Below are 13,413 nucleotides of genomic sequence, written 5' to 3'. Positions count from 1 at the left end.
GAAGAGGACGTTAATTGGTGAAGGGGGGGGGGATGAAAGAATAGGTTTTTGGTGTGTCCAGCCATATTTTGAAATTTGTCAAAAGGGCCTTAATCTCCTCTTAGCATGGGGTTTATTGCTGGAAACCTCCAGGTTTAAGCTGTTCATTAAAAAGTAATCACAATCCTTTGTGTGTATTTGTGCGCACATGGGTTGTACGATTTTTTCCCCCCAAGCGTTAGCTCTGGTTGCTGCTGCACGAGAGACCAAACTGTACAACAAAGGCTCGGAGCCTGAATCTGTCTTTTGTACATGCATCCAGGCAGAGAAATTTGGGTCAACAATGTACTTGATAACCTCCCAAACCTTTTGAAAATTTTAATGTGATTTTTTTGGGGGTACATTTTAATCTGTTTTAATCCATGATTTTATTCATGCATTTATATGGTTTTATGATGATATTGTAAACTGCCCAGAGTCACTTAGATGAGAGGGTGGTATAGAAACTAATGATTGAATGAATTGTTGAAGAAAGAAAGAAAGAAAGAAAGAAAGAAAGAAAGAAAGAAAGAAAGAAAGAAAGAAAGAAAGAAAGAAAGAAAGAAAGAAAGAAAGAAAGAAAGAAAGAAAGAAGAGGAGAAGGAGGGTGGGTGGAAGGAAGGAAAGAAAACAAAGGAGGGGGAGGGGAGGAAGGGAGGGGGGAGGGAGAGAGGGAGGAAAACAAGGGGGAGGGATGGTGAGAAGGAAGGGAGGGAGGGAGGGAGGGAGGGAAGGAAGGAAGGAAGGAAGGAAGATGCATCTCATTTCAGTTACATTCAAGAAAGGAACATAAAACCAACTTTCCTATCTAAATGTCCCCATTAACTTCTACTTACATTTTACTTCCGAGTATATCAATGCTCAACAGCCCAACACTGTTTGCAGGCAGATCCTGCCAATTCTGCCCTCTGAATAAGAAACTGGCGTCTTTTACTCATTTGTAAACACTAGATAAAAGACTGATAAAAAAATTGATTAAAGGACAATGAAATCTGATTCCACTTGACCTCCAGGCTGACAAGGCCAACCTTCAGTCTCTTGTCAAGGCAGATCTGATTATGCCAATGCCAGAACCTTGGCAAGCACCAGCCAAATTACAGAGTTGCAACCAAGCAGGAAGACAAAATCAACAGCGACTGCCTCCCAAATTAGATTAATAATGTCCCGCCTCGTTTGTGGTTTCTGAGAGAAATATTGCCTCAAGACAAACAATTTTCTGCAGAGTACCAGAAGCCTCACATATCTATCGAAAATTCCACGTACAGGAATTCTTAACTTTCTCCACGTTTTGTACAAGAAGAACTAATCATTTCAACACCAGGCTGTGGTGTTGGGTTCTGAATTATGTGGGTTGGCCAAGCAAAGCCATCACTGGGAATGGAGTTTGGGGCATTCCTTGGGACGGAGTAGATTTTAGAATGGGGTTTGCAGATTTTATCATATTTTCACCCATAACTCTTCAGCCAAACCAGGCTATACATTGTGGGCCTGCCTCTTTCACTGGAAAGTCTAAAAAAGGAGATTGAGAAGCTAAGCTTCCATATGAAATCACCCAAAAGTGGCCACCAGATATTATGAGATTAATAGTAATAGTACTGCAGACTTTGTAAATAGTTGGACAGTGCTGAGGGAATTAGTTGTTTAGCAGAGTGATGGCATTGGGGGGAAAAACTGTTCTTGTGTCTAGTTGTTCTGGTGTGCAGTGCCAGAACAGCGTTGTTCTGAGGGAAGGAGTTGGAACAATTTATGTCCGGGATGTGAGAAGTCTGCAAATATTTTCACAGCCCTCTTTTTGACTCCTGCAGTATACAGGTCCTCGATGGAAGGCAGGTTGGTAGCAATTGTTTTTCCTGCAGTCCTAATTATCCTCTGAAGTCTGTGTCTGTCCTGTTGAGTTGCAGAACCAAACCAGACAGTTATAGAGGTAAAGATGACAGACAGTTAAAAGAGGAATCAGCCTAGAATCTCTAACTCCAAGCAGATGTGGAGAGAGAAAGATAGCCTGGGATAGGCTCATTAGAAATGAACAAAAATCTCATTTTGTAGGCGAAAGGGTGGCAGAACCTGGTGTGGAGTAAACAAGAGGAATCAGCCTAGAATCTCTACGTAGCCATAAGTGGGTTAAATCCAACCTCCCTTGAATTCTATGGACCCTCATTTAACTCCAAGCAGATGCTGATATTGAGGAGATTCCTGTGCATAGGCTTTTAGCAATAAATCATATTTAACTGGATCTTCACCTGTGAACCTAGTTTTTCCTGCCTGACGTCTGACTGCCAACCACTCAGAGGATTTTACACACACACCCCGATACAAACATTTTGTTGAATTAATAATGGCAACATTGGCCTAAGTGCTTTCTCTTTTAACCTAGCAAATAATACTTTAATTCAAGGCATGAACTTAGCCAGGGGATTGCAGGGCAATTGGAAAACAATACTGCAACCCCTTGGCTGGATGCATACCTCAAATTAAACCAGGGTTTGTTTAATAGGGATGGTTGGAAGGGAGAGAGACATCAAGGAAAGAATTCAAAGACTGCAAAAAAAAAAGAAGAAGAAAGAACACCAAGATTACAGAGTCCTTTTTTTCCCCAAAATGCAAAATCCTACTTTAAAGAGAAAGCGCTTAGGTAAATGTTGACATTGTCAATCACCCTTTGTTGCCATTAAATCCGAATAAAAACACAAACACACTCCTGTTTTCTCCAGCAATCTTCTTTTTCCCCCACCCCACCAAAAAATTATTGGAGGTCCATAGAAAAGCCTGCTTTTCATTAAGATGGCAGGAGAGAGAGAGAAGGCTCAAGAATGATGAATAAAAACATCATTTTTGTTTCACTTTTACCTCTTCTCTTGGAATTATCTCTAGAGAGGAAGCATCTTTCCTTACAACAAAACTGACACTTGTCATTTAAAATTCGGTGGAGATTCCCAAAAACTTTTGCGACAGGATAGTTAACAAACCACAACAAGACTTGCTGTTGCTGTTTCAAAGCTCCAGCTCCTAAAATGTGTGGTGGAGACCAACAACTCCTGTTTGGGGAAATGAACTGAAATAGTTACAAGTTAATTATGATAGTTATTATGAAGTCATAAATAGGAACCAGTTGCCAAGCATCTGAAATTTGATTACCTGATCATGGGGATGTGCAAAGGTCATAACTGTGAAAAACGGTCATAAGTTCCATTTTTCAGTGCTGTTGTAACTTTGAATGGTCACTAAACGAACTATTGTAAGTTGAGGATGACCTGTATACAGCCACCATGCTTCAAGCTCGCCCGGTGGAAATGCACAGATGTACCACTGCAAGATGTTATGGGTACAAGCTTTTACATAACTTCTAGCCATTTGTGGGTGAACGAATTCCTTTATTTTATGTGCATCCTGTGCAGTGTTTTCAATTATAGCACACTAGGAAGGAATACAACCTGGTTCTAAAATCTGACAATACAGTATTCGACCAATTTCCAGAGAACTTCACTAACACATCTGTGAATTCAAAGCAAAACACTTTAAGCAGGTCCTTTTGGTCTCATTTGGAGTCTAATGGCACTGCCCCCCAGCATGGGTACGTGAACATTTAGAAGTTACCAAAAGCACAACAAAGAATGTTCTTTCTGCGCCAACTCAGAAAACTCAAACTGCCCAAGGAGCTGCTGATACAGTTCTACAGAGGAATTATTGAGTCTGTCATCAGCACCTGTATAACTGTCTGGTTTGGTTCTGCAACCCAACAGGACAGACACAGACTTCAGAGGATAATTAGGACTGCAGAAAAAACAATTGCTACCAACCTGCCTTCCATCGAGGACCTGTATACTGCACGAGTTAAAAAGAGGACTGTGAAAGTATCTATAGACCCCTCACATCCCGGACATAAACTACTTCAACTCCTACCCTCAAAACATAGAGCACTGCACCCCAGAACAACTAGACACAAGAACAGTTTTTCCCCAACGCCATCACTCTGCTAAATAAATAATTCCCTCAACACTGTCCAACTATTTACAGAGTCTGCATTACTATTACTATTAATCTTCTCATCACTCCTTATCACCCATCCCCCTCCCAGTTGTGACTGTATGACTGTAACTTTGTTGCTTGTATCCTTATGATTTATATGGACTGTTTCCTAATATGATTTGATTGCTTATTGTACGCTATGACTATTATTAAGTGTTGTACCTTAGGATTCTTGACTCTTGACGAATGTATCTTTTCTTTTATGTACACTGAGAGCATATTTGCACCAAGACAAATTTCTTGTGTGTCCAATCACACTTGGCTAATAAAAGAATTCTATTATCTATCTATGCTGGGAAAAACAGACCTCTATCATTATCCGTTAGCAAAGTTAGTATATGTAGGCAAATAATTTTGCCACATTTTTTTTCATTCTCAAACTTCTCTCCATCCTGTTTCTGCCACAATGTACAACCCACAGACAAAAAGTAAAGTGTGCCCTCTTTGCACATTTATCATCCCTGTTTTATGCCTACTTTTCTGATTTCCTCCCCCTAATAACATGCATCTTTGGGCAAGCAATTTTCTTTCCAGTATGCAATTTTGACCAAGGATGTGTGCCTCGGTAAGCACATTTCTCCATTAGGTGGTACATTTTCAGTTCAGAAAACTATGACACAAAACAGAGAAAATGGATAGTTACAAAAACATCTTTAAGAGGCGAACAGTTAGTTATGTCTGCATTACAAATGATAAACAGGGTTTGTTTTTCTCCTTAGGCCAAAATAGCTTTTGAGTTACATAAAACAAAGGAACTGTATCATCTAAAACTTGTTTCGTATAAAAGCCTTTTTGTGCCGCAGAATGGAATCATAAGCTTGGGAAAATAAAAAGGCAAATTAAAGTGTTTAAAAATAGCAGCCATCAAACTCAGAATATTCTCAAGCTTGTTTTTCAGAATAACCATAATGGAAAAGTGACTAATTGCGGATTGTTCATTATCTGGCTGGATTGTCCTACCAGTTCTCTTTTCACGGCGACAAGAGGGGAACTTTTAAAAGAGGGAAAAATGTCCTGGAGAAAAAGTTTGATTCTTTTGCAGTTCTTTCGTGATGAGTTGGCCAAGGGCTGTGTGAAGGTCTTTTTATTGAGGACAGTAATCTTTCCGGCCTTCAGCTGCCTCCCACTTTTCCAGTAAATCTCAAAAGAAAACAACAGGGATCTCAACTCCTACAGGCTTTTACTAGTCTTATTGTTAGGAGAAAGTTTCTCTTTTGTCCTTTTCTGTAGAATTTTTGCTCTCTCCAATCTCCCCGGGCCCCCAGGTTTGCTGGAGAACCTAGTAAATTCACTAGTCCTCAACTCTGTAAGCCCTTCTCTGGGGTTTCTTCTGCATTAAAAAAAAGCATTTAAAAAGCTGCATTAAGCTTTGTGTTCCATCAGGTAGAAAGCATAAGCCATGCTCTAGTTACCAAACCGCTGAGAAGTCAGCATTTGCAGTCTGGAAATTACATGTTACCTTTTTCCATTTAGACAAAACTATGTCATTATTTAAGAACCTCCATCTTTCCACAAAGACACAGACTGTTCTTCAGCTAAAACCAAAAGCCTGGCCAAAAGAATAAGGATAAGTTTGGGGGGAACATATATTGCTCTATATCCTATAACTAGAATTTGCTGAATACATCACTAATGGCTGAATTTGCATCACCTTCCTAACCCATGACCTTCAAAGAAAGAACAAGATGTACACATTCTGGCCTAAAATAAAACTGACCCACGCTTTGCTGGAGTGTGATTTGTGAATCGAATCTGGTGTTACTGTTCAATTTTCATAAATGTCTCTTTAATAATGGTAGCTTTCGTATTCTATTTCTCCAAGGAACTCCAGGCAGTTTGCTCCTCATTCATAATTTACTAATGAAATTGCAGGATATGAATTGAATAAATATTGCATGAAGTTTAGAGTTTCTAGGAATGCTCCATCAAGAACAATGGCTGGAAACTGAAGGAAGGAAGGAAGGAAGGAAGGAAGGAAGGAAGGAAGGAAGGAAGGAATATAGCTGTTTCCTGCTGATGGTAGGAATAGGTAATCTGGAACCCTCCATAAATTTCTAAATTTTCAGCCTCCTGCCTGAAATAGTTGGACTAGAAGACCTCTAAGGTCCCTTCCAACGTTGTGCTTCTGTTATTTTTTTTTATTTCTATTAAGTGGCATCCTACCATTGCTACATTGTAGCCTGAACTTCACAGGATTATCAATCCCATTTAGCCAAGAACTGGTGTTCTTCTTGGCTGCAACTGCAACGTTTGGAATGCATCAAGAGTGTACCATTGCTACAATTTGATCTGAAATGCATAGGTTTATCAACCTCTTTTAGTCACTGATAAGAAACTCGTGTCCTTCTTGGCTCCCTCTCCAATATTTGGAAAGAAAGAACACAGCAAGTATTCAGGCCAATTCTTACAGGGAGAGGCATCCTCAAATGATTATACAACACTGGAAGAATCAATCTATCCACAACACTGAATTGCTGATATGTTCTGTTTGTCAATGTCTGAACTTGTTTTTCTTCAACATTAGGACAAGAAAAATCATTCCCCGAAACTGTCTGGGTTTTTTTTTTCTTCTCTTTAACATACAAATTTCCAAACCTTCCCTTTCCCATTTTCAAACTTAAACTGCACAGAGATAGTTTAGAATGTAAACCACCGATTTACTTTAAATGGTTTAGTGCAGTGGTGGCTAACCTTTTGGGGCTCTTGTGACAAACAATGTGCACACACTTGCATACTCGTGCTGGTATGCCAGCACCCAGAAGGCAATATGCACCCATCCCATGCCCCCTATGCAATCCCCACTGCCCACCACCCACTTACCTGCCCTGCGCCTCACAGCTCATTTTCAGCCAGTTTGAGGCCTTTTTCAGCCTCCCAGAGGCTTCAGGAAGGCTTCTGCGGGCTTCTCAGGCCAAAAACTCGGCCTGTTTCATCACTTCCGGTATTTCTGAAAAAATAAGAAGTGACAAAACAGCCCTAGTTTTCAGCCTGAAAGGCCTGCAGAAGAGTTCCTGAAGTCTCTGGAAGGTTGAAAAAGGCCTCGAACCAGCCAAAAATCAGCTGTGAGGCGCACACATGTGCAGTGAGGCAAATTTGCCTGCAGCTCATGTGCTCTGTGTACCACCTGTGGCACGTGCGCCATAGGTTCACCATCATGGGCTTAGTGTCTGAATAACCTTGCATGAGGATGATGATGATGATGATGATGATGGTGTGTGTGTGTGTGTGTGTGTCAGAATAAACATTTTGAGCACTACACTAGACCCCCCCGCCCCCAGGTCAAACACAACCCTGATGCAGCCCTCAATTAAATCAAGTTGGACACCCCTGGTCCAATAGTAGGATTCAATTTTTTTACTACTGGTTCTTTGGGCATGACTTGGTGGGCGTGGCAGGGGAAGGATACTGCAAAATCTCCATTCCCTCTCCAATCCACTAACCTGCTTTCCAGCTCCGTTCTCCTGTGCAAGGCAACAAAATAAGACCAAGCTGATCAGCTGGGACTTGGGAGGCAGAGAATGGGCAGGGCCTTGGGCAGGGCCTTTCAGAGGTTCTCCAAACCACTCAAAATTTCCACTACCGGTTCTCCAGAACTGGTCAGAACCTTTTGAATACCACCTCTGCCCTGGCCTAATTTAAATAGTTTCTTTTAGGGATGTGTAGAATTCATAAATAACAGTGCTTCTGGTACAGATGACTGATAACCAAACCTGCCAAAACTATTGCAAAGGGCATGGCTTGGAAACAAAACATATCAAAACAAAACTCAATGAATTTAGCAGGTTCCTAACTTCTTTTATTACCGGGGAACAGAGATACGGGAACTCAAGAGCTTTCCTAAGGAGCACAATGTAGTTTGCAAAATTGGGGTAGAGTTTTGTAACCCCTGTTTTTTTTTTTTTTTTTTTTGCATATCCTTGGTTTAAACCCCCAGTTTCCAATCTTGACAACTCGCAGACTTCTGGAATAGAATAGAATAGAATAGAATAGAATAGAATAGAATAGAATAGAATAGAATAGAATTCTTTATTGGCCAAGTGTGATTGGACACACAAGGAATTTGTCTTGGTGTAAATACTCTCAGTATACATAAAGAAAAGGTACATTCGTTAAGAATCAAGAATCATAATGTACAACACTTAATGACAGTCATAGGGTACAATCAACAATCAAATCATATTAGGAAACAGTCCATATAAATCATAAGGATGCAAGCAACAAAGTTACAGTCTTACAATCACAAGTGGGAGGGGGATGGGTGATAAGGAGAGATGAGAAGATTAACAGTAATAGTAGTGTACACTTTGTAAATAGTTGAACAGTGTTGAGGGAATTATTTGTTTAGCAGAGTGATGGCTTTCAGGAAAAAAACTGTGTCTAGTTGTTCTGGTGTGCGGTGCTCTATATTGTCATTTTGAGGGAAGGAGTTGAAACAGTTTATGTCCAGAATGTGAGGGGGTCTGTAAATATTTTCACAGTCCTCTTTTTGACTCGTGCAATATACAGATCCTCAATGGAAGGGAGGTTGGTAGTAATTGTTTTTTCTATAGTCCTAATTATCCTCTGAAGTCTGTGTCTGTCCTGCTGGATTGCAGAACCAAACCAGAGTTATCGAGGTGCAGATGATAGACTCAATAATTTCTCTGTAGAACTGTATCAGCAGCTCCTTGGGCAGTTTGAGCTTTCCGAGTTGGCACAGAAAGAACATTCTTTGTTGTGCTTTTACTCCCAGAATTCCCCAGCCAGCTTGAAGACTTGTGGACTTCAAACTGGGGGATTCTGGGACCTGAAGTCCACAAGTCTTCAAGTTGCCAAGGTTTAAACAAAACACCACTTAGTGCAGGGGTGTCAAACTCAAGGCCCGTGGGCCGAATCCAGCCCATGGCGTGCTTCGATCTGGTCCACGGGGATACCCTGAAAACAGTAAAGGATCAGCCCACAGTGTTTCTGCGCAGCCATCCCAAGCTCTGTTTTTGCAGGCAGAGGATTGTAGGAGGCCGTTGCAGGATGCAGATCCCTAGGAGCTGCTGATCCAGTTGCAACCCAACAGGACAGACACAGATTTCAAAGAGTAATTAGGACTGCAGAAAAAACAGTTACTACCAACCTGCCTTCCATGGAGGACTTGTATACTGCAGGAGTCAAAAAGAGGGCTGTGAAAGTATCTACAGACCCGTCACATCCCCGACATCAACTGTTTCAACTCCTTCCCTCAAAATGACGCTACAGAGCACTGCGCACCAGAACAACTGGACACAAGGACAATTTTTCCCCAAATGCCATCGCTCTGCTAAACAATTAATTCCCACAACACTGTCCAACTATTTACAAAGTCTGCATTACTATTAATCTTCTCATCTTTCCTTTCACCCATCTCCTCCCACTTGTGACTGTATGACTGTAACTTTGTTGCTTATTGACTGTTTGACCTTGTTTCCTAGTATGATTTGATTGCTTATTGTATGACTATTAATAAGCCATATGACTATTATTAAGTGTTGTACCTGATGATTCCTGACTCTTGACAAATGTACCTTTTATTTTATGTACACTGAGAGTATTTGCTCCAAGACAAATTCCTTGTGTGTCCAATCACACTTGGCCAATAAAAGAACTCTGTTCTGTCATAGCCGAAAATGGAGCTTGGGAGTCTATTTTTGCTAGCAGAGTGCTCGGGCGACTACAAGCACCCCAAAATGAGTGACATCAAGCTGTCCAAGCCCACCCTGGTCATGCCCTCCATCAAACACAACCCTGATGCGGCCCTCAATGAAATCAAGTTTGACACCCCTGGCTTAGTGCAATGTGTGAATGCAGCCTCTTCCTGTGTCATAAAGGCTGGGAAGCTTATAATGCCAGCAATCCACCTCCCCATCCCTTTTCTTCCTTGTCTCCTCCTCCTCCTCCTCCTCCTCTCCCACAATTGTTATAATCAAAACTATAAGCACTCAACTTTTAAACAAGTGAGCAATCAAAAACGCTCCAGCTGGAATAACCCCTATTCCTCCCAAGACCAAGATCCCCAGCTATTGGGCGAGTCTACCCACCCAGCATCTCCCAAAGGATGGGAACTGTAGTCCAAACCCTTAGGGGGGGGGGGAGGACAGAAATGCTAATTTAGGAAAGAGTTGGCGTGGGTGTCCTAGAAGAAGTAGCTGACTCAATTCCGCTCAGGAAACCACCCTTAAAATTACGCGCCCCGCATGCCGAACTCCACCCAGCGTCTCCCCGCCTTCCTTTGCAGCTGGGCCACTTCTAAAACTCTGCGTACGCTCAGAGACCTCTTGTCTCCTGGTCCCCCCCAAGCCGGGATTGCAAGCTTAGTGCCTCGCAAGCCACTTCGGGCACCGTTTCCAGAGCTGGCCAAGCGCCTCTCCAAGCGCAGCCGCGCCTCTCCAAGCGCCCTTCCGCGCCACCGAGCGCCGAAGCGAAGTGCCCCGGGGGCGTTGGGAAGCGTGTCTATCCAGCCGACCCCAACCGCTTCCCCGCCTCCACTCACCGTCTGAGCTGACCGAGTCGTAGGGATCCCGCTGGCCGGAGACTCGGGGTGCTCCGTCCGCCCCGGGCTGGCTGTAGTCCACCAAGCTGAGCCCCTCCAAGGCATCGTAGCCGGCCCGCGACTGGTCCTCCACCGGCACCACGGTGAAGTGCGGCATGGCCGCGGCGGGACGTCGGAAGAGCCGCCGCCTCCTCCTCCTCCTCCTCCTCCTGCCGTCCCCGCCTGGCTCTCCGTCCGCCGCGCCCGGGGCTTAGCCGGAGCAGCTCGACAAGGCGAGCGGGAGACGCGGCGCGGCAGCCTCGGCCGAGCCAGGCTGGCATTCCAGCGGCCTTGGGTCACTTCCTCCCAGGAAGCGCGGCTCGGCGACGCCCCCCACTCCCGCTCCGAGGGACTGCAGAGCAGCCAGCCAGAGCGCTCCGGAGGAGGGAGGGAGAGAAGGAGGGAAAAAGGGACTCCGGCTCGGCTCGGCGCCAGGGCCAGAGCCGCTTAGCCGGCGGGCTCCGACGCGCAGCCCCCGAGGGTCCGCCTCGCTCGCCCCTGCCAGCGCGCCCTTCACTTTGGCCCCGGGGGGAAAAAAGTTTCCCGCCGCTCAGAGTTGCCGCCGGGGGTGTGTGGGGGTGTGTGTTCTTGGTGCTCTCTTGGTTGTTCCCTTGCAGACGTTTCCTTGCCCAAACTCGGTGAAGTTGACCCGGGTCGTCTCCCTCGCAACCCTGCGCGCTGGATTCACGTGTCCCCCTTGCCTGACGAGCTCGCTTTTGCAGCGCGAGCCTGAACCTTAGCCCGGCGAGCCCAGGGTGGAAGTTTGCACGCCTCAAAGGCACCAACGTGCCTACCGTCCCTGTCCTATGGTTTATTTTATTTCTTTTATTTTTCGTATATGTATCCATTTCATGTATCCATAACTATGTTTATACTTATACCTGTTATCTTATAATTGCTTGACAAAATAAATAAATAAAAATAAATAAGCTCTGGCTCGTTGGGATGTGTGTGTGTTGTGTGAATGCAACTGATTGGGGTTTATTCAGCACACAGTGGCTTATGCCAGAGAGTGAACTCAGCCGTGTTTGGGGTATTGTGTGAATGCAACGGATGGAGGTTTATTCAGTCCACCGTGGCTTATTCCAGAGTGTCAACTCAGTTTCATCTGTTTGAGGTTTTGTATGAATGCAACTGATTGGAGTTTATAAGCCCACCATGGCTTATTATAGACCGTGAATTCAGCTGTGTTTGGGGTATTGTATGAATGCAACTGATTGGGGTTTATTCAGCCCACCATGGCTTATTCCAGAGTGTGAATGCTGGGTTTAAGGTGTTGTGTGAATGCAACTGATTAGGGTTTATTCAGCACACCATGGCTTATTCCAGAGTGTGAATGCTGGGTTTGAGGTGTTATGTGATTGCAGCTGATTAGGGTTTATTCAGCATAAGATGGATTATTTACTGTAGACCGTGAACTCAGCTGTGTTTGGGGTGTTATGCACTTACTCCAGAATGTGAACTCAGCTACTGTTCAGCTGCCAATAATTCTGCTATAATAACAACATCCTCCTCTTTATTTAGACTTTTCCATGTCTTCATGCTGACTGGTAGGTAAATATTTACCTGATTGAGAGGTCTGTTTGCTAACTTAAGGCAGGAGTCACACAATGGGCTGCCTTACTTGCGATTTGTGAAACCAAACAGAGATGGGTTCACACACTGCAGGGAGGCTTAACGTGGTTAGTGGTTTTGGCTCGGCAGGCTATGTGAGCAGAAACATGGCAAATCATGGTTTATGCATTTACAAAAGCAGCCCAGTGTGCTTTACCAAACAAACCATGATATAGTATAATCTGTGAACCAAGACATAATTTCCTCTGGGTTGAATTTATTTATTTTATTTATTTTATTTGTCAAAAGCTTACAATATAACAGAAACAAGAATAAACATAAGTTTAAATACAAGAAATAGGAACTAATAATTGGGGATAATAGGACAGGGACGGTAGGCACGATGGTGTGCTTATGCACGTTCCTTACAGATCTCTTAGGAACGGGGTGAGGTCAATAGTGGATAGTTTGAGGGTAAAGGAGTGGCGGTTGGAGCAGGTAACAACAGAATCAGGTAGCGAGTTCCAGACATTGACCACTCTGTTGCTGAAATCATACTTCCTGCAATCAAGTTTGGAGCGGTTTACATTTAGTTTATATCTGTTGTGCGCTCTAGTGTTGTTGTTAAAGCCGAAATTGAATTGGACTTGGGGAGAGGAATGCAAAAAGGGTTTGTGCTCATCCATGTTCACTCTAAGTATCCCTTTGAGCTATGCAGCTAATGATAAAACACTGTGAATGTATTGGCACCCTTCAGTCTCAAAAGACTATGGTATCGTGCTCTGAAAAGAGGTCCTAAAACAGCATCTAGCGTGGCTAAAAAAGCCAATTTGACACTGCAATCCCTTCCACACTGAGGACAGACACAGTCTGACCCCTGCCCAGCACCCCAGATTTCACTGCCCCTTTGTCAGCCTGCCAAGAGCGTCTCTTCTTCAAATTGGAGAAGGTCATGCTGTGTCTTTAGCCTCCAAGCTGAACAATCAGAGATCAAGGTTTCCCAGCTGTTGATGTCCATTCCCAAGGCCTTTAGATCCCCCTGGCAGATACCCTTATATCGTAACTGTGGTCTCCCTTTCGGGCACTTTCCCTGCACTAATTCTCCATACATGAGGTCTTTTGGAGTCCGACCATCAGCCATCCTCACAACCTGCCCAAGCCAGCATAGACGCCACTGCTTCAAGAGTACATAACAGGCTAGAAATTCCAGCACATTCCAAACACTGTGAATTACGGTTTGGTAATTTGAATTTGGACTGGAAATGCTCATCTTGGAT

General features: G+C 43.7%; 1 protein-coding gene across 1 annotated transcript in view; it reads right to left on the bottom strand.

The window, feature by feature from the left end:
- The window catches only part of SLC12A4 (solute carrier family 12 member 4), a 54,209-nt gene extending 43,124 nt beyond the window's left edge, over positions 1 to 11,085 (bottom strand). Inside the window, exon 1 of the mRNA XM_026714136.2 lies at positions 10,544 to 11,085. Within this exon, the coding sequence (XP_026569921.1) occupies positions 10,544 to 10,700 (157 nt within the window). The 5' untranslated portion in view covers positions 10,701 to 11,085. The remainder of the gene's footprint in view (positions 1 to 10,543) is intronic.
- Between the last annotated feature and the right edge of the window lie 2,328 nt (positions 11,086 to 13,413).

The sequence above is a fragment of the Pseudonaja textilis genome, chromosome 11, assembly GCF_049901715.1.
Source record: "Pseudonaja textilis isolate UNSWEBS1 chromosome 11, rPseTex1.2, whole genome shotgun sequence".
Taxonomy (NCBI): domain Eukaryota; kingdom Metazoa; phylum Chordata; class Lepidosauria; order Squamata; family Elapidae; genus Pseudonaja; species Pseudonaja textilis.
This window is presented reverse-complemented; position numbering and strand designations above follow the sequence as displayed.